The 19,786-nt window shown below is 54.0% G+C and overlaps 2 protein-coding genes across 16 annotated transcripts in view; both read right to left on the bottom strand.

The window, feature by feature from the left end:
- SDC3 (syndecan 3) overlaps positions 1-4,198 on the bottom strand; it is a 36,975-nt gene extending 32,777 nt beyond the window's left edge. Inside the window, exon 1 of the mRNA XM_030871842.2 lies at positions 4,099-4,198. The gene's annotated coding sequence lies outside the window, so the exon portion shown is untranslated. The remainder of the gene's footprint in view (positions 1-4,098) is intronic.
- A 12,106-nt stretch (positions 4,199-16,304) lies between these two features.
- The window catches only part of PUM1 (pumilio RNA binding family member 1), a 127,378-nt gene continuing 123,896 nt past the window's right edge, over positions 16,305-19,786 (bottom strand). For all 15 annotated transcript variants that reach the window (XM_060308786.1, XM_060308800.1, XM_060308824.1 and 12 more), the window contains one exon: positions 16,305-18,165. In XM_060308786.1, coding sequence (XP_060164769.1) covers positions 18,034-18,165 — 132 coding nt within the window. In that variant the 3' untranslated portion in view covers positions 16,305-18,033. The remainder of the gene's footprint in view (positions 18,166-19,786) is intronic.

Here is a 19,786-nt window from a genome sequence, read left to right as displayed (position 1 = left end):
TGGGAGTTCTAACAATTCCTACCTCCAAAGATTATCATGAGGATTAAATGAGCCAATGCATATAAAGTGCTCAGTGGGCAGGGCTCTCAGTCTGAGGGCTCTTAAGCCCTCAGAGGTGTGGAAGCTGCCTCCCAAATCATGGCCTCAGCCACTGCCAGGCTCACCACCTCCCATCCCCAGCTGTCTCAGTTTGCTCCAGCCTTCAGGAATCCTATTACAGCCCCTTCTAGAACAACCCATCCCTCTCCCCGCAAGCAGCTCTGGGGCATGGTCCCAGCTCCAATGGGAGGGGCAGGAGGGAGGCCTGCAGCAAGACCTGGCTTCTAGGGGAAGCTCTGTCTTGACTCTCTCCTCTCCACGATGCCCCTCTCATCCACCCCACTTCTGCCCCAGCATTTTCCAGATGTCAAGCCCAAAGCTGTCCCTGCCCCAGCGCTGCCCTGGGGCCTCCCAGGACCCCATGCCCCAATCCATGGGGTAGGAGCAGCCATTTGTTTTCAAAAGGCCACACTGCTTTTTCTCCAGCAGAGGTCAACCCCACACCAATCCCCAATATGAGGGAACGAGAAACACACTGAATTTGTAGCTGGGGGCACTGTGTTGCTCCCCAGGGAGCAGAAAGCACCAGGTTCCAATCCCAACTCGGGCATGAGAATGGTGTGACACCCCCCCCCGACCAATAACACCCCTAATAATAATTGTATACATCAAGTATTTGTCCCCAGTTGACAGGTAAGAAAGCTGAGGGTCAGGGCAGGCTACAGCTTGCTCAGTGTCACATGGCAACCATTTTTATAGCTTAGCTTAAAACCTCCTCCTCCAGGAAGCCCTCCCTTGCCCTCCAGGCTCCCTCCTGGAAAGGCTCCATCTCCTGAGAGCTCACTGGCAAGCTGTGCTCAGTCTCCCCAAGGAGATTATTTTCTCATCACAACACCCCTGTGAGGCTGGCACTGTTATTGTCCCCATTTTACAATGAGGACGTTGAAACAGAAATCCCTTACCCAAAGTTTCTGTCCCTGGAGCCCCTGCCACCTTGGGTGCTAACAGCAACAGATCCCTATGGTATCCCTGTGTCAGGGCCTGGCCTGGAACAGTCTAGGGGTCCCCAACGTTTAATTTTTAAAGTGAGAACAATCTTGCCCTGGCAACCCAATGTTCACAGTCAACCAGAGGAGCTGGAGGGAAGAGGAGTAGGGAGCTCCTGGATACCTGAAATTGTGGGGGTGGGGAGGGAGCAGGAACCACCAGGCATGGGGCTGGGGATTCAAAAGAATTCCCTGATTGATTTCCCCTTCCCATGGTCCCTCACCCTACCACCCCCCATCCCTACCACATTCCCAAACACAGAATGGCAACCTTGTAAAAGAACAAGTGAACACTTGCTGAGTGTTACTATGCGCCAGGCACTGTGCTAAGAGCTTTATATGTTAACCCCGCTCACTCTCCTATTCTCCCCATTTTACAGAGGTGGAAATGAAAGCAGAGAGGTTAAGTAACTTTCTCAAGGTCACATAGCCACAAAACAGTGAACTCCCAACATTGGGAATTCAAACAAGGCTGAGTGACACCTAAATCCCTTTCAGCCCTGAGCATCTAAAGAACACTTTTCAAGCTGAAATCTCCAGGATCCCCACACTCTGGGCCTTTCTGGGTAGTGACTTAAGTACAGCAACTGAAGCGGCCCTGAAGGCAGATGTCTCTCAGAGTCGTAATTAGCTGGTCTCTCAGGAGAGGACTCCCAGAGCAGATGCCAGGACACACATGCACACACCCCAACTCACCATCTGCAGCGCGAATGAGCCCCACTACTCCTACTGAGGCCATCCTGGAAGCTGCTCCACACACACACACACACACACACACACACACTCCTTTTCAAGCTGGTGGGCACCTAGGTGTCATCCTGCCCTTCCCCTACCCTGAGCCAGCCACTGCCCATCCCAGTGATGTCCTGGGAGGCCCCTGCCACGGAGGCCACTCCTGGAGCCATCCTGGTTGGGGCTCTTCTGGTCTAATCTCAGTCGCTCCTGCTGCAGGCATCACCCTCCTCCTCTGGTGTGCCTCCCTGGCCACTGGTCACCACCCATTAACCCTTTGCCTCCCAGGCCAGATGAGGTGACGTCCCTGCTCGGCAGCCGGGCCTCTGGAAAGGTGTGAAGCCTGGAGAGGGATGCCCCCCTACCTCATCCGGGGCCCCACCCCTCCTCTCCTCCAAGTCAAGCCCACCATCTGAGCCTCCAGGCCCAGACCCCGGGGGTGTGATTTACCTGCCACCCAGCACTGGGTCTGAGCCACACCCACTCTACCTCGGCCTCAGATCCAGGGGCACCCTGCCTTATCGGGGCCTTTCACCTCCGTACGCTCATTTAATTCTTTCCACCACCTCACGGGGCACAGATTACGAGCCTTGGTCTATGGATGAGGAAAAGTTGTTCGGCGAGGGACGTGACTTGCCCAGGGGTCACCCAGCTCGGGATCCTGCTGGGCTGCCAGGTCTAAAGCATGCTGTCCGGTGTCCCTTTCATTCATCACACACCAAGCATTGACTGAGCTCTTCCTGTGGGTGAGCACACACATCCTCTCATTTAATCTCTCAGGAGGGTGTTATTAGCCCCGTTCCACAGAGGGGGAAATGGAGGCTCAGAGAGGTGAGATAACTTGTCCAAGGTCACACCACGAATCAGGGGAGGGATCAGGATTTGAACCCAAGGCTGTGTGATTTCCACATCTTTGATTTCAAAGATGGTCTTCCAGAAGTGTAGCTGAGAAAGTAACCCAGCTGCTAGGATGGGCTGGGTCCCTGTCCCTCCCTGGGACCTCTTTTCCTCACCCCACCTGGGGAATAACTGGGGATGAGGCACCCAGCCCACCGGGCCCCATACTCAGCCTGGCATGCAACACTCCCCCCCACCCCAGCTCATAGTCCCCAGATGGGAAAGGCTGAGGAGTAGCCTGCCTGTCCAAGATGCAACCTCTGAGTCCCTGCTGACCTCCTCCCATTTCACAGACTGGCCAACTGAGGCCCAAAGAGACTTGCAGTGGAGGAGTAGGCACCCGGGGCGGGGGGTTTGCCTGAGAGGCCTGGGTCCCTCTCAGCCTGGGGAACGGGGGACAGGCACAGCTCCTAGAACCAACCAAGGGGATCAGGCCTAGAAACCCCCCAGTTCATGCCTGGGCCAGGCTCCAGACACGTGCCCATAGGGAACTCACTTGGGACCTGGGTCCCTCAATGGGGAGGAGGTGGCCTTTCCTCCTGCTCCCCCTGATGGAGCTGGGACTGAGCTCAACCCCACGGCTGCTGCGGTCACTCAAAGGAACACCCAGGGGTCACCTCATACATACTCACCGCACCTGCACACTCGGCCCCACTCAGGGGCGCATGCTCCACGCACGGGGTAACCCATGCACCTGCCAACACACGCCTGCACACACACTCCCATGGGCTGGAGCACACACCCACCACAGAGATCTCCCCCTCAACACACTCACCTCTTGTAGGCACACACAGCATGGCCAACAGTCCCCAGCCCGTCTCCGGCACACACCGTGCACAATGGGTCACCCTGACACGACCACACGCAGGTAGGGCACGATGGCCCCCATCCATGGGGACGGACTGGTCCTCACGCCTCATCCTTCACCCGTGCACACCCCACAGGTCCCAGCACCCTCCACGGAGGTGGCCACACACGCGGTCACACTCACCCACCCCCTCAGGTCACCTTCACACAGGTCCCCTTCACCCCTCCCCCTCCCCGGGCCCCCCTGCCCTCCCGCCGCGACCCTCGGAGGGAGGAACCTAACGCACACCCTCCCCCAGCAGGGGGAGGCGACCCGATTCCCTAAAAGTGGCCGCGGTCCGGGCACACCCACGAAGCAAAGCCACGTCTGCTCAGACCCGAGACACGCCCAGCGCGGCCCCGCGCCCGGACCCCAGCCCGGACCCCAGGCCGCCCACGGGGAAGGGTCCCGCCCCCGGGGAAACGAGCCCCCGGGGAAACGAGCCCCCGGGAGGCGCGGGCGGCCAGGCACTGGACCCCCGCCCCCCCCAGGCCGGCGCGGCGCGCAAGCCGGGGCGCGGGAGCGGGAAGCACTCACCCCCGCGGCGCGCCCCGCCAGCAGCAGCAGCAGCAGTGGCGGCAGGAGCAGCCCGCGGGCCCCTGGCCCGGCCGCGGCCCCGGCCCCAGCGCCAGCCCCGTGGGCGGCCCCGGCGCGGTGCGGCGGACCGGGCTTCATGGCGGCGGCGGCGGCGGCGGCGGCGGCGGCGGCGGCGGCGGGCGGGCGCCTTTGTTCCCGAGGCGGCGGCGACGGCGGCGCGGCCCGGCGGCTGGCCCGGCGCGCTCTCGGTCGGCGCTCCGGCTCGGCGGCCCGGCTCCGCCCGGCAGCTCCGCGCCCACGGCCGCCGCGCCTGCAGGAAGCGTGCGCCGCCGCCAGGCCGCCCCCAGCGCGGGAGGCGGGGCGGGGAGGGGCGGGGCTGGACGCTGAGCTCCCCCCGCAGCCCGGGCCGCCCGGGTGCCCCCGCGCCCCACACGCGCCCGCCCGCCCGCCGCGGGATGAGGCGGGGGGGGGGGGGTACGTGCGACCCGAGACGGGTGGCCGGCCTCGCAGAGGCTTGCTCTGGGGACGGGGCCGTCGCAGGGCTTGGAGGGGAAGGACCCCGCGTGGGGATGCGGGGTACGACCCGGCTTGTCGGAGGGTCTGGGTAGATGGGTCGCATCTGCGTGACCATTAATACCCTCCCCGCTAACGACTCGGTTCACTGGCTCTCCCAGGACCCATCACCCCCGCCCTCAAGCCGGTCCACCGAGGGGGACAGAGGTCATCCGAGTCCACTGGGCTTTGATGTCTCCACGGGTGGGCAACGGGAACTCAGATCAGGCGTGGCCCCCTTTGGGCCCTGTCACTGGGGTGGGCAGACTTGGCCTAGTGCTGCTTCCCCACCAGCTGTGTGACCTCAGGCAGGTGTCCCCAGTTCTCTGAGACTCAGATTCCTCACTGTGGGATGCAGACCCCCCTACCCCTGCCCCACATTCCTTTTCCCAAACGTGGTCATTGTGCGTTTCTCTGGTGCCTTTATTCCCACCTGACATACGATGCACTGCACTTACCCACTGGGGTCTCCCACCACTAGCACATGAGCCCCAGGAGGGCAACGGTTTGTGTCGTCTTGTTCACTGCTGTGTCCCCAGCACTAGCCCAGGGCCTGGTGCGTAGCAGTGACTCAGTACAAATTTGTTGAATCAATGAATGTGTTTCCCACTCACCTCCCAGTCACCCCCACCCACCTGTTTTGGGAGAAGAAGGGGGTAAGTATTTATTTAGCCCTTACCCATGCCAAGTGCTTTACAGGGGTTATCTCATCTCACCCTCTCAGTGACCCCATGAAGTAGGTGCTGTCAATAGTTCCACTTCCTAGATGGGAAACCGAGGCCCAGAGAGGGGAGGTTATTTGCTAGCACTGGCAGGCGGAAAGTCTTTGCCCTCAGCCCCCATGTCCCCACACCCAGTGCAGGGCCTGCCCTCAGGAGATGGGAAATCATTGAGCTGAAACTGGAACAATTCCCCCAAGGAAAAGGGAACTGAAACCAGGACTCACGGAGCCAGTAGGGGTGAGTGCCGGGTGGGCCGGTGGAACAGACTCGGGCACCAGCCATGATTTGGGGGTGTCGGAGGAACCTGGACTGGTCCTTCAGGGGCCTTGAGAGGAGGTCCAGAGGTCAAAGTTCAGCTCATTAGGCAGAGCTGCTTTAGGTGTTCCCTGAAAGGGAGTGAGAGCCCCATCCCTAAAGGGTATATAAGGCCAGGCCAGCTGCCCTTTGGCAGAGATTTGGAGAGGGAGGGAAACTTTCCAACTCTCTGAGATTCAAAAATTCCTAGGAATTCTGAGGTCCCAGCCTCTGGGAATCCCAGTGCCAAACCTTGAGGAATTCTGACCCTTGGGCACCTTGGGAAGATGGATGGAGAGGGGCTGATGGGACCCAGTAGGTGGGGAGCTGGTTCCAGTTGAGGCAGCACAGCTTGGAGTTGAAGAGTTCTGGCTCTGGGTTGGGCAGATACCTGGGTTCAGATCTCAATTCTGCCAGTTGTGAGCTGGATGACTCTAGATGAGTGAGTTTACCTCTCTGAGCCTCAGTTTCCCAACTGTAATATGGGAATAGTGACCACATGGGGTTCATTTATTCATTCATTCATTTATCATCCAAAGGTAAAGTGAGTGCCTGTGTGTGCCACACACAACACCGGCCCAGGGCCAGGTGCTAGGTTGTGAAGATTAAATGAGCTCTTCCTGACTTTGTACTGGGGGTTCAATAAAGGTGGCTGGGATGATGTTTATAAAGTAAGGGACCAGATGTAGGGACAGTCACCTCCCAGAGGGGCTGCTACAGGCCCAGGGAACAGGCTGGTTCTGAGGAGCCCCCAAAGGGCAGAGTTGGGGCCAACAGCGTGAGGGTAGGGGGTATGAGACGCCAGTTGTCAGCTCTGTGCAAGGAAGGACTTTGGAACAGTTGGAACTGGCCGCAGATGGCAGTGGCTACTCTGAGAGGTAGTGAGTACTCTGTCTTGGCAGGTATACAAGGCTCCAAAAACTAGCGATCAGGAAGGCCATTAGAACAGTCTCCATGCACAGGATGGGCCGTGAGCATGGCCCACCTTCAGAAGTTCCTGCCAGTTCTAAGACTTCTGGGGACATTCCTGGTGGCACAGTGGTTAAGAATCTGCCTGCCAATGCAGGGGACACGGGTTTGAGCCCTAGTCCAGGAGGGTCCCATATGCTGCGGAGCAATTAAGCCCGAGCGCCACAGTTACTGAGCCTGCGCTCTAGAGACCGTGTGCCACAACTGCTGATCCCGCGTGCCACAACTGCTGATCCCGCGAGCCACAACTACTGAAGCCCGTGCGCCTAGACACCGTGCTCTGCAACAAGAGAAGCCACCGCAATGAGAAGCCCACGCACCGCAACGAAGAGTAGTCCCCGTTCACCGCAACTAGAGAAAGCCCGTGTGCAGCAACGATGACCCGATGCAGCCAAAAATAAATAAATAAAATAAATTTATTTTTTTAAAAAAAGACTTCTGGCAGCAGCAGCCCTCTTCCCTGATGTCCTGAGGAGGGGGAGGGGGAAGATCTTTGGGCTGGGCAGGCCAGACACGCCATCTGCTGCTCCTCAGAGATACCGGTCACAGCCCGAACTGAGCCAGGTCTGGGCCCCGCGCTCTCATGCCACTCCTCACCAACCCCACCCCCCACCCCTCCATCCCCCCCATCCCCCGCTCAGTTCTTCTGGGGTTCACAGCTGCACACATTCACCGCATTCCAGCCCCCGATGCTCCGTGTAGTTCCCCTCCCCCACGCCTACCTGTGCATTGGAGCCAAGTCCCCGCATCTCAGGGTCTCCCTCACCTGCCCTCCCCATCCACACAGGCACCTGCTGCTGGCCCCCTCCCCGCTCAACTCCCACGGCCCACTTGGCCCCTCGGGAGAGCCTGCCTGACTTCCTTGAGCAGGGCTGGTCCTGCCCTGGCCAGTGCCCATCCTTGCCCTCCCCCGCTTTCAGTCTCTACTGTCTGTCACCACCCCCCACTGAAGTGGGAGCACCTCAGTATCCCCAACAGACAATAATCACGGAACCCAAACAGAGCTGACTATATGCCAGGCATGGCTTTACAAAGTGCACACTGACATTATCCCCACTTTAGATGATGAGTCGAGACACAGGGAAGTTAGGAGATGTGTCCAAGGTCACACAGCTGGCGAGTGAGAGCTAAGCTCTTGACCCAGGGTCTTAATGGTCACACTATAATGCCAGGGGCAGAGGTCTGTTGGGGAGTATTTGATGAGTGAGTTAAAGAGTCAGTGAGGGGATTCACACTGTCACATGGACACAACCAATTGGTGGACGCGCTCAGATGAGCCTGGAAACCAGATAACCCCCCACAGGCATGCCTGACAGCCAGGCCTCACCACCCTTCCCAATGAGACCTTTCTCTGCCCTTGGCCAGGGCTCCTGGCTCCAACAAGGCAGCAAAAGGGAAGTGGAGGCCTCAGCCAGCCGGCATCTCTGAGCTCCAGGCCCGAGCTGCCTTATTTGGAGTTGCGTTTCTGGGCCTGGCACACAGTAGGTGCTCAGTAGTGGTTGCCTGACGCCACCTGCCCCCGGAGGTTTCGCTAAACAGACTGGCTCTTTGGAACTCACACTGCCATGGAATAATGAGAGCCAGGACCTCCTGAGGGCTTGCTCTTCGCCAGGCACTGTTCAGGGCACCTGCCAGGAGCGCTGTCCCTCACTCCTCCCCACAGCCGTGTGATCTGTGTACAAAAAACACACTTGCCTCCCAGCTTTGTAGCCGAGAGGAGCCCTTCCAGCGGAGCCTGGCACACAGGGAGCACGATGCATTCGTTCGCTCCTTACTGGTTCCCCATTTTACAGTTGGGGAAACTGGGGCCCTGAGGGGCTGGGTGACTGGCCCCGGGTTACACAGTCAGGAAGTGAGAGTGCTGACAGACCACTGCTGTGCCCTCCCCTGTGGCCACAGGGGACTTTGCGATCCTAACTGACCCTCCAGCTCAAGACAAGCCTGGGAAAACCAGTCTTTGCCTCTCCTGGGCTGCCCCTACCTCCCCCCTGCCCGCTCTGCACCCTCCTTCTCCTATCGTAACTTCCAGCCTTGCCCAGGACTCAAGATGGAGGCCAGAATCCGGGTTTGCTTCTGAGAAAAGTCTGAATGACATCAGTCCTGACGTTATTGACCCCGAAATCAGGAACCAAAGCAGGATTCTGGCAAGAAGGCTCTGATCTAGGGCCCACAGAGGGCACCTGGGGAGACTCTGGCTGTCTGTCTGCTGCCCCAGCAAGTATCACAGGATAAGCTGAGCGGCTGCTGAGGGAGTCCACAGGGCCCGGGCAAGAGTGGGAAGGCTTGGCCTCCATCTGTGGGGGGCCCCCTACCTGCCCAGGGACCTACCTGTGTGAGGGTCTCAAAGGGCCATGCCTCGAGCCTTTCCTGGGCACCCTCACCCCATGTTCTGGGCAAGCCCTTTCAAGATGAAGGGTGGGTGATGCCCCCCTGGCACACAGCTGCCAGGCATGGGGTCAGGATTTGAACCCAGGCCTCTGCTAGGTCTGTGAGCTGGGGGTTTGCAAACTAAGGACCCAAAGGGTTCCCAGGAGGCCCCTTGAGTCAGGTGTGGGGATGGGGGAGGAAGTCTGATTTTGTTTGAGATGAGTGCGCCGGGGGCCTCACAGCAGGGCTGGCCATGCAGGAGGGGCAGGTGGATGTGGAAACCCTGTCTCCAGGTCAGTCTGGCCCAGGTGCCAGGCCAGCCAGGGCAGGGTGGTAGCGGCACGTGGAGGAGGAATTGCCGAAACAGCAACCGTTCCAAGAGAGAGGTGGGCTCTGCCCTCAGGCTGGGCAGGGATGAAAACAGGCGTAGGTCCGACTCTGTGGGGCCTGAAGCTTATACAACTTGAGGGGGTCACGAATACAAAATTAGGAACAAGGCTTTGGAAGGCGGTTGTGCCAGTGAGGGGCCCTGAAGCTTAAGCTTCACTAATTTTACATTAATTGTGAACAGAAGCCCACGGCCCCGCCGGATGCCATCCACAGTCTAGCAGAGCCAGCAGAGAGGCTGGGCAGGGAGGGGTTAACCTCACTCTGAGGTTTTGGGTGTCGTGGAGGGAATACAGGAAGGCTTCATGGTGGTGGTGACGCCTCCGCTGAGCCATGGCGGGCCAGCCTTGGAGAGCGGGTGCTCTGAAGTGGTCACACTGAGGCTGCACCCGCCCGGGAGGGAGGAGAGCTTCTGAAGTCTTGAGCTCGAGCTGGAGGCTTCAGAGGTCCTGTGTGTGGATGAGGCTGAGAAGATTCTGCAGGTTTGCTCCCTGTAACCTAGAATGACAGTATGTAGGGCCTTGAGCTGCTCTCCTCACTCCACCCCTTCATCTGCCCATCTCACAAGTAAGAAAACTGAGGCCTGAAAAGTAGAAGTGACCGACCGCAGGTCACGCAGTCAGTCTGCAGCAGAACCTAGGCTGCTTTGCTACCTGCCCTGGGGTTCGCTCTACCCACCCCCTTCTCCTTGACTGATTGCCCTGTTGTCTGCAAAGACTCTTGAGGTAGGACCCATCCCACAACCAAGACCTCATTCAAATCCAAGACCCTGACTCCTTGTGGCCACAGGGCTCAGAAGTGACTGTCGGGTTGGGGGAGGGGGGGAGAGCCCAGGCCCAGGAGCTGTGTTCACACACCTGCCCTCTTCCCTTGGATGAGGGAGAGGAAGGAGAGAGGGGAAGGGTCAGCAGAGATGCTGAGGAAGAGGAGACAGCAGGAGGTGATGAGGGCACTGCCATTCCAGAAGCCATTTCACTCACACACCCCCGTTCCTGGGAATAAATTGCACATTTGAAGTCATTTCCCTGGAAGAAAAAAAAGCCTCTCTAAAAATATATTTTCTTTCTCACCTCATCCTGGGGCTAGAGCAGCCCAGCTGGGTGACAACCAAAAAAGCCAGTGGAGGAGAGTGACCTGGAATTGGGGAAGGTGGGGCGAGGGGAGAGTGAGAAGGATTGGGGGGGGTGGGAGACCCTCCTGCCCCAACACCATGGAATCTGAGTGAGTACGACTGTCACCGAGATATTTCATGTGTCTTGTGGGGCTTTTTTTTTTTTTTTTTTTTGCGTTACGCGGGCCTCTCACTGCTGTGGCCTCTCCCATTGCGGAGCACAGGCTCCGGACGCGCAGGCTCAGTGGCCATGGCTCATGGGCCCAGCCGCTCTGCGGCATGTGGGATCCTCCCGTACCGGGGCGCGAACCCGTGTCCCCTGCATCGGCAGGCGGACTCTCAGCCACTGCGCCACCAGGGAAGCCCTCTTGTGGGGCTTTTATCTTTGAGACTCACAGAGGCTGGCAAAGCTCACCCTCATGTTCCTGAGCCCCTGCTGTGGGCCAGTCACAGATCCAGGTGCTAAGGAAGTTGCCATCCCAGGGCAGGGGGTGGGCAAGGAGCAAGGACAGTTGGCCCTCCGCATCCTCGGGTTCTACATCCATGGACTCAACCAACCTTGGATGGAAAATACTTGGAAAAAAAATCCAAAAAGTTTCAGAAAGCAAAACATGAATTTGCCACACGCCGGCAACTATTTACGTAGTGTTGACATTGCATTAGGTATTATAAGGAATCTAGAGATGATTTAAAGTGTACGGGAGGATGCGCGCAGGTTATATGCAGATATTATGTCATTTTATACGAGGGACTTGAGCATCGGTGGATTTTGGTATCCACAGGGGTCCTGGAACCCATCTCCCATGGATACTGAGGGGGCGACTGTAACTGCATTCACGTGGCACAGACAGGTCCCTGCTTCGTCCCTCACCCTCTGTGTGGCCCTGAGCAGGTCACTCTCCTTGCTCTGGGCCTCAGTCTTCTCATCTGCAAATGGATCAGACCTGGGGACACCAAACTTAATTCCCAGCTTCCTGCAAGGGGCCCTGGGAAGGGGCATGGCAGAGGGCAAGAGTGGGGGGGACTCTGGCCCCTGGGCTCTGAGGAGAGGGCTGGGGGATTCTGGGGTCAAATTCTGGCTCTGCCACTTCCTGGCCAGTGACCTGGGGCCACTTTTCTTCCCATAGAGGTTAAAGCAACTGCTCCCCTCTCCCAGAGTTTGAGGCAGGTGAACAACATAACGCAGGGCAGCACCCAGCTCAGGGCAAGACCCACAGTCACAACTCAATTATCCACTATTTTCAGTCATTCTCAGCTTGGTCCACTCCTGGCCTAAGGAGCATGGGCCGGGGAACTCTCCACTGGGTCTGAGAGACAGAGGCTGAGGCAGCTCTGGCACGGGACAGCTGTGGCTTCCTGGGAGTCCCTGGTGCAGCCCCACCCAAAGACATGTCTCTACCCTGGGCTCTGAGGAGCACCAGGAAGTTTCCCGGAATCCTGGCGAGGGGCAGCTGGTGGGGGTGGGGTAGCCAGGGGCAGAGACAGGCTCTCCAAGGCCAGGACAGAGCAGGGCAGCATGTGCCTCACTGGAGAAATGAGAAATGGGCCTTCCTGGGCTACACCAGTTCTCGTGCTGTGTATTAGTTATCTATTGCTGTGTAACAAATGACCCCCCAACCCAGCAGCTTAAAACAGCAATAAACATTGACTATCTCACCCAGTTTCTGTGGGTCAGGAGTTCAGGGGCAGCTGAGAGGGGTGGTTCTGGTTTGGGGTCTCTTATGAGCCTGCAGTCAGGATGTCAGCCAGGCTTACAGTCATCGAAGGCCTGAAGGGGCTCCAGGCTCTGCTTGCAAGATGGCAAGTGTGACTGGCGAGTTAACCCCAGTCAACAGCAGGGGCCCTCAAGTCCTCATCATGGGCCTTGCCACAGTGTCCTACAAAGTGTCCCAGAGGAGCAAGCTGGAGCTACAGTGTCCTGTGTGGCCCAGCCTCAGAAGTCATACCCCACCCTTTTCATAATGTCCTGTTGCTTCCAGGCAGCCCTATTCCACGCAGAACACACAAGGGTAAGAACATCAGGAAGCCGGGCCACCTGGGAGGCTGTCTCCACATGAGGTAATAATTCAGTGCAATGACTTTCATGCTTAAAATTGTCCGAGTTTGGAGGATAAACAAATAGTCACCCTTAGTGAAAATTCCAAGGGCCCCAAACATAGCAGGGAAAAATTGGAGGCAATAATAATCATAATAGTAACAGCTTTTATGTATGACTTGCCATGTGCCCTGCTCTGTGCCACATGCTTCCAGTGGGCCCTATGAAGCAGGACTATTATTATCCCACAATAAGAGGTTAAATGACTCACAAAGGTCACAGAGGGCTGGTCAAGCTGGGATTTGAAGCTAGGCAGCTCTGGATCATGAAAAGACTTGGACATTTTCATTGTTTGAAAGCTTGACGCATAAGCCAGAGACGTAGCCCCCAAAGAGACACGAGGGCCTCGGATCACGTTAACAGAGGCATGGGGCCACCCTCCTCAGCCCAAACAATCTGACCTCATACCATCCCTGTGAGGGTGGCAGGGCTGGGCTACCATGCCAGGTGACAGTTGGGGAAACTGATTTGCCAGGGGTTACACAGTGAGGCAAAGGCAAAGCTAGGGTCTGTGAGCCAGATCCGTGACCATACCCTGCCATCCCAAGCCAGACGGAGGGAAGGAAGTGGGGAAGCTTAGTCTTAGAGCAGATGCCAGACCTGAGGTCTCTGGATGAGATGGGATCTTCACTCCGGAGCCCCTCAAGCCAGGGGAAAAACATCCCAAGCCCTGACCTTGGAGCCTTGAGCCCTTACGCCTCTATAATGCTTTCCTTAGGCAGCAGCACCCTCGTGTGGCTACAGCTGGCAACTACATGAAGTCACAGTTTTCCTCCCCACAAAATGCCTACTACCCAGTGCATCACACTTCTCTGGAAACCCAACTAGAGAGACGAGACCAGCTATCCCTGGAGCTGATGGAAGGTGGCAAGAGCAAGAAGGCATGGATAGAGCACTGAACTTGGAGTCAGGAAACTTCAGATAAAATCCTTACTTGGTTACTAACTCATTGTGTGTCTTGGGTCCCAAACACCTCATCTGAATAATGGGCTGATAACATCTACCTTACCTTACTCCCTCAGGCTTTCAAGAGGATCAAAGCCATCACAAATATGAACGTGCTCTGTAACCTGTAAAGTCCTGTGACGAGGCAAAGGATTATTATACAGAGTTTGAGGAATCCATGTTGGAGGGTCTCTGGAAGAGATCTAGAATGCGGGTATCTACGCGGCGGCAGCCCAGGACCTCACATCCTTGGGCAGACTCGTTAGCAGGTGGTAAAATGAGGAGGTTCAGCCTGCTCCCTGAAACCCAACCCTGCAGAGGGAGGGGTCCACCCCAGCCCCAATCCCTCCCATGAGGCACCAAGGGAAGAAGCCTCAGGCCGAGCACTGGCCTGACCCAAAGACTTGCATCAGAACCCAGAACCCGTCTCCGTATCTACACGATCAGGACCACCACACTTCCTGCAGGACTGTTGTGAGGAATTAGAGAACGTGTAAAAACCATCTCTTGGGTGCCTGGCACAGAGATGGTTCGTGACAAACAACTTTACGTAAATTTCTGTACATAATGGACAAGCATTGTTTTGTTCCCCAAAACCTGTGCACAGCCATTGGATGATTTTTTTTTTTTTGCGGTATGCGGGCCTCTCACTGTTGTGGCCTCTCCCGTTGCGGAGCACAGGCTCCGGACACGCAGGCTCAGCGGCCATGGCTCACGGGCCCAGCCGCTCCACGGCATGTGGGATCTTCCCGGACCCGGGCACGAACCCGTGTCCCCTGCATCGGCAGGCGGACTCTCAACCACTGCGCCACCAGGGAAGCCCTGGATGAGTGATTTTAAAGGTAAAAAAACAATAAATACCATTCATTTACTATGCCAATGTGCCAGGCATTCTGCTAAGCCTTGTTATTTCATCCTCACAACCAACCTTGGACATAAAGTACTATTTTTCCCACATTTCACAGAGAAGAAAACTGGGCCGATGACCCAGGTAATAAAAGGCAATTGGGATTAAACCCTGTATTTGTCTGACTGCAAAGCCTCCCCAGGCCTCAAAGACACAGAATGGAAGTAAGGCGCGGGAGGTATCACATATCTAAACTAGCACCTTGCTTTGTTACCACTAAAAACACAAACACAAAACATTACACTAAATGCTAAAGAGAGAGAAAAAACACCCAAATTACAAAGTTCAAGTATAAATAGTCCAGGTGGAAAAGAAGCAAACCTGAACGAGCGCCTCACACAAGTGCCAGGCACTTGACACGTTTATTAACAATTCCATCTTACTTCAGCTCCGTGAGGTATTACTCCAATCTTATGGAAGAGGAAACTGAGGCTCAGACAGGCAAAATTACCATCTCAAGGACACAAAGACAGTAGGCCCATGGAAGGGAAAGAACTCCAAGCCTCCTGCTTTGCCTAATTTGTACATGGCCTCTGCAAGGGTCCAGTAAAACCATAACCAGCTAATGGCTATAACTTTCCATGACGTGACGTGAGAACCACTTCACATACACGATATTGCCTTCCATCAATTTCCAGCAAGGGATTCGGTTAAACATTGGGTGAAGTAACACCAGCCCACACAATGAGTAGTGGGAGCCGTATGTGAACCCTGGTCTGATTCCAGAGCCACCTCCATCCAGCACGCTGTCTCTGGCAGGCCCACCAACTACGGCCTGGGAAGGTTGGGGAATGACCCGATTACAGTCACTAAGGCAAAATCAGGTCCTGGACTGGAAACCTCCATTAGCTCAGCTACCTTTCTGTCCCTTTCTTCCCGGGACCCACGGGGCCTGCTAGTGACCGTCCCTCACGCTTAGGAGGGGACCATGCAAAGTCCCTTCTGCAAGCTCCACTTTCAGCACCAACATTGGTCTAAGTTTCAGTGGTGGCTTTTTGCCAAAGCTGCTTCTGAAGCAAAGGTGGTAAAGAAGGGAAGGTGGGCATCTTAAGGCACAGGTGACAGGTACCTCAGTGAGCTGGAGCCTCCTGAACTCAAAGCTGGAAGAGGTCCCTTATGTGAGGCTAAGATGAGCAACCTAGGATAATGGGCCAGGCTGGGCCGGCCCTGGTGTGTGGGCCCGGAAGGGCAGGGTGTGGAGAAAAGCAGCCTAGACAGAGGAGAGGAAAGGGGACCTCAGGGCAGGGAGGCCTCGACAGATGCCTTACCTACTGCCCTGCCTCAGAAAATTAGGAGCCAACACTTGGCCAGGAGACATTTGTAATCTGTTGAATTCTAATCTAGACCCTGGGCAGGGTCTGCACAAATGGTGCAGAGGCCAGAGGGAGTGAATGAAGAGCACCGCAGAAAACCAGGCAGATCGTGGGGCTCAAGCTTTTTGAGAATGCGCCCCATGATGTGTGTACAGACTCTGGGCCCAGGAAGGCGAATATTCTGATTTTTCAATAGCAGTTGGACATCCTGATTAATGTGGTTATGTCTTTTTTTTTTTTTTCCGGTACGCGGGCCTCTCACTGCCATGGCCTCTCCCATTGTGGAGCACAGGCTCCAGACGCGCAGGCCCAGCGGCCACGGCCCACGGGCCCAGCCGCTCCACGGCATGTGGGATCCTCCCGGACCGGGGCACGAACCCGTGTCCCCTGCATCGGCAGGCGGACTCTCAACTACTGCGCCACCAGGGAAGCCCTATGTCTTTGATTTTGAAACAAAACAAGCAGAAACAAAAAGGGACAAACAAGGAAAGGGCTGTCTGTCCTGGGGCACTATATTGGAAAAAAATAATAATAAAGCACAAACTCAGATTCCAAAGTTCTGTATTTTTCAAAATAAAGATCACACATTGTTTAGAGACAATCTACACAAGAGTTACAAAAAATAGTTGCCCAGGCATAAGCATACACAGGTTTGTTAATTATACACATATGGTTACAAGTGTGCTTGCAAAAAAGTTCATTGGAAATATACACAAGGCTCTGGAAATGTACACCGTGTAGTGTTACAATTCTATATTCAAACAAGGAAAATTGACAGTATGTTACATTCACTTACAAGTAGACAAAATGCAAAATACAGTTCATCTTCTGTACAAAAAGGAAGGGCAATTCACACTTTACAAGGTGAGAGGGGCTCTGATTGTAAGGAAAGTTAGGGCGGGGCTGAACTTTGCACGTCCTTTTGACTGTCACAAAATAAGCAAAACATTACTTTTTTAGGATTAAAAAAAACCCAAAACCACTAGTATGAACTGAATCATCTTGAATAACATTTAGAAAGGATCTTGCTACTATCTGACTAGGTGACAAATAAAACCAAGCTATTTTTTTCTTTTTAAAAGTTAACTAGGCTGTATAAAGAACATTTATTCCTTCAAAAGAAAAAAAAAATTTACTTCTGGTTGAAATTACAATTTACAATATACAACACTATATGCTACGACCATAAAAGGTGTGAATATACACTGAATGCACAGGGCTGGCTAATTTTCTTTTCTTACCAAAAAACGTGTTTATGTTGATTCAAACTTCTCCACATTTACATTACAGGTATACAAATGTACAATTGTACAATCAAAAGTATGTTCGACTACTAGGGTACATTATAGATACAGATTAGACATCAAAACAAGAAAATACTACAAATTTGTATATATGCAAAGTCTACACCAAGTATACACTATATATTTATAGAAGCAAGACCAAAAGCAGAGTTGGATTTTCTTTTTTCTCATGCTAAGTAATCAGATTTTGCCTTTCAATGTTAACAGAAAAAAATCCAGTAGGCAGTAAACAATTATACCCGCCTGGCCTTGAAAGACATTCTGGGTGCTCACATCTCCTCCTCACAAAACAGACTACACTATTTTCTTCAGCATAGTAGTCTCCAAAAAAGGCAATTTTTAGAAGTTCCATAAACTTAATGTCATAAACTGAAGCTTTAGCAACTCTGAAAATGATTTTCATTTTATATATATATATTTATATATATATATTTTTTATAAACATTGTTAAATGCCAGTTTGGGGTCATTTAACTAAAATTCAAACTTCTCAGGTTTTTTTGTTTGTTTTTCTTTTTTACTAAAATGAGGAGTTGGGGAAGAGCTATTTGCAAAACTTGCCAGCGAGGCAAATGAGTTAAAAACCTTTTTTTTTTTTTTTAAACTTTTTTGTTAAACCAACCACCCTGAAAGTTTCCACATGTGGAATATAGATACAACGTTGAACAAAATATGTGGCCTCCCATGTACATTGGTTACCTATGTACAAGTATCCTATACACCAGTAAAACAACAGGGCAATTAGTCAATTAAAAAAAATAATTAGTACATGTTATGCATAATAAAATTAAACAAATTTACAAAGGCTTTTCCACTTGTGGATTTGATTCCTTTTTTGGGAGGAGAGGGTAATCCTGGAGCAACCATTTACCCATTTCAGATTCTACACTAGAATATTTCTGGTTGCTGGTTGGATTCACCAGTGGGCCAGTGAGGTCAGTGGGAACAAGGGGACGGGGGAGACACTGCCTCAGATAATACCATTAGGGGGGCCACAGATGGGCCCTAAGTCAACGCCATTCTTCATGTAGTATTTCTCCAGCTTGGCCAGAATGTGCTTGCCGTAAGTGTACTTGCGAAGAGTCGCGATGTGAGGCCGGATCTGGGGAGAAAGCAGAGTCCGTGTCACTCTGGCCTGAGGCAGGTTCAGGCAGGCTCCTGGGTAACCTGCTCCCAGGCACCACAGGGCGCCCGCCAGCACGCACGCCTCACAAGCAACACCTTTCACTGGCTCAACCCGAGCCCCTGAATTCTCAGGCTGCACTGACCGAACAGACGAGGGGAGCAGCTCCTAGCCTAAGCGCTGAGGCAGGACCTGAGAGCTCTGGAGGTCAGATGGCCACAGACCACTTCCGGAACAGTATGTGGAGAAAGTGCATCCCAAGACTGACAATCACACTGTCCACCACTGCCTGCACTGCATCGCCCTCAAGGAGGCTTTTGGCCCCTCTGGTCCCTCGCAAGGCACCTCAGCTCTCCTGAGCAGCGGGGGTTTCTTTCTGGGCACCATGAATCCTGTGCTCTCCAGTCCATAGAGAATCACAAAAAGCTACTAATGATGATAATAAAAATGACTAACATAAGCCAAGCACAGTTCATTTTGAAGCTTCCTAAGAGAGGTGTGATTATCCCCATTTCACTGACGAAAAAATGGAGGCACAGTGGGTAAGTCACTCATCTAAAGTCAAATGGCTAATAAGGGACAGCAGAGGTATTGGGAACCCCACTGTCTAGCTACACCAGAAATTTTTTTTCCCTCCAGAAATTATTCTTCTCCCCACTGTCTCTCGTGGCTCTGCTCCAGTCTCACCCTTCACCCTCTCCAAGCACGCTGAGATCAGCCCTACGAGCATCTCTTCTGTTCTCTGGGCAGACCCACGTCCGCAAGTCCTGTGCATCCCAGACAACTTGGGAGGCGCTTCCTCTCTGGAACCCCCTTTCCTCTTCTGTGAGTTCATGGAGCCTTCTACATACCTCAGCTACAGCACGTAGCACACTGTGTTCACAATCATTTGCATAACCACCAACCGTCCACACAGACGGTGAAGACCCACAACGTTAACCTGCTTCCCCATCGCAGCTCGCGCTTATACTCGAAACACAGGACAGTGTACCAGGGAAGATGGATGCTCTCAAGCCTGAGCGCTCTAGGCAGACTATTTTGTCTGTTTCGTTGTGCCCTCAAAGCAAAGAAGGATCAAGTGGCGCTAGAAACCATTTCTGTACCCCTCACAGGACACAGACCTGTATCAGCTATTATATTCTCACCTAGGAGCCTGTCTGGAAAACTATTCAGTTCTTGGCTCAAATTCTGAGCTGTGTGACCCAGACCATTTGCCTAACCTTCCTAAACGCATCTATAGAAAGGATGCCACACTTTCATTTGGGTTGCAGTCTGGACTCTATACACAACTGATGTTTTGGTCACTAGAACTGGAGGCTCCAACCCCCCCTTGCTTTTGGTAGCTCTTCTTTTAGAAACTAAGTGAAATTCAATTCATTCACCTGTCTCTCCCCAGGAATGGCTCACTGGTAAGACCACTTAACCTTTACACCTGTCCTCTTCCAGTCAAAAAACTAACAACCCATGTGCGTGTACGACATTGCTGAACTCCATTTTTCACTTGATTTAAAGGAAATGCTGAACTATTCTAACAGTCCCCCGTCCAAGTCCTCACTGCTCATCTCCCGCTGCCTCCCCTCCTCCAAGTTACTCATCAGCC

Source organism: Globicephala melas, chromosome 1, assembly GCF_963455315.2.
Source record: "Globicephala melas chromosome 1, mGloMel1.2, whole genome shotgun sequence".
In the NCBI taxonomy this organism is placed as follows: Eukaryota; Metazoa; Chordata; class Mammalia; order Artiodactyla; family Delphinidae; genus Globicephala; species Globicephala melas.
Note: the sequence above shows the minus strand (reverse complement) of the source record. Positions and strands in the feature narration are given on the sequence as shown.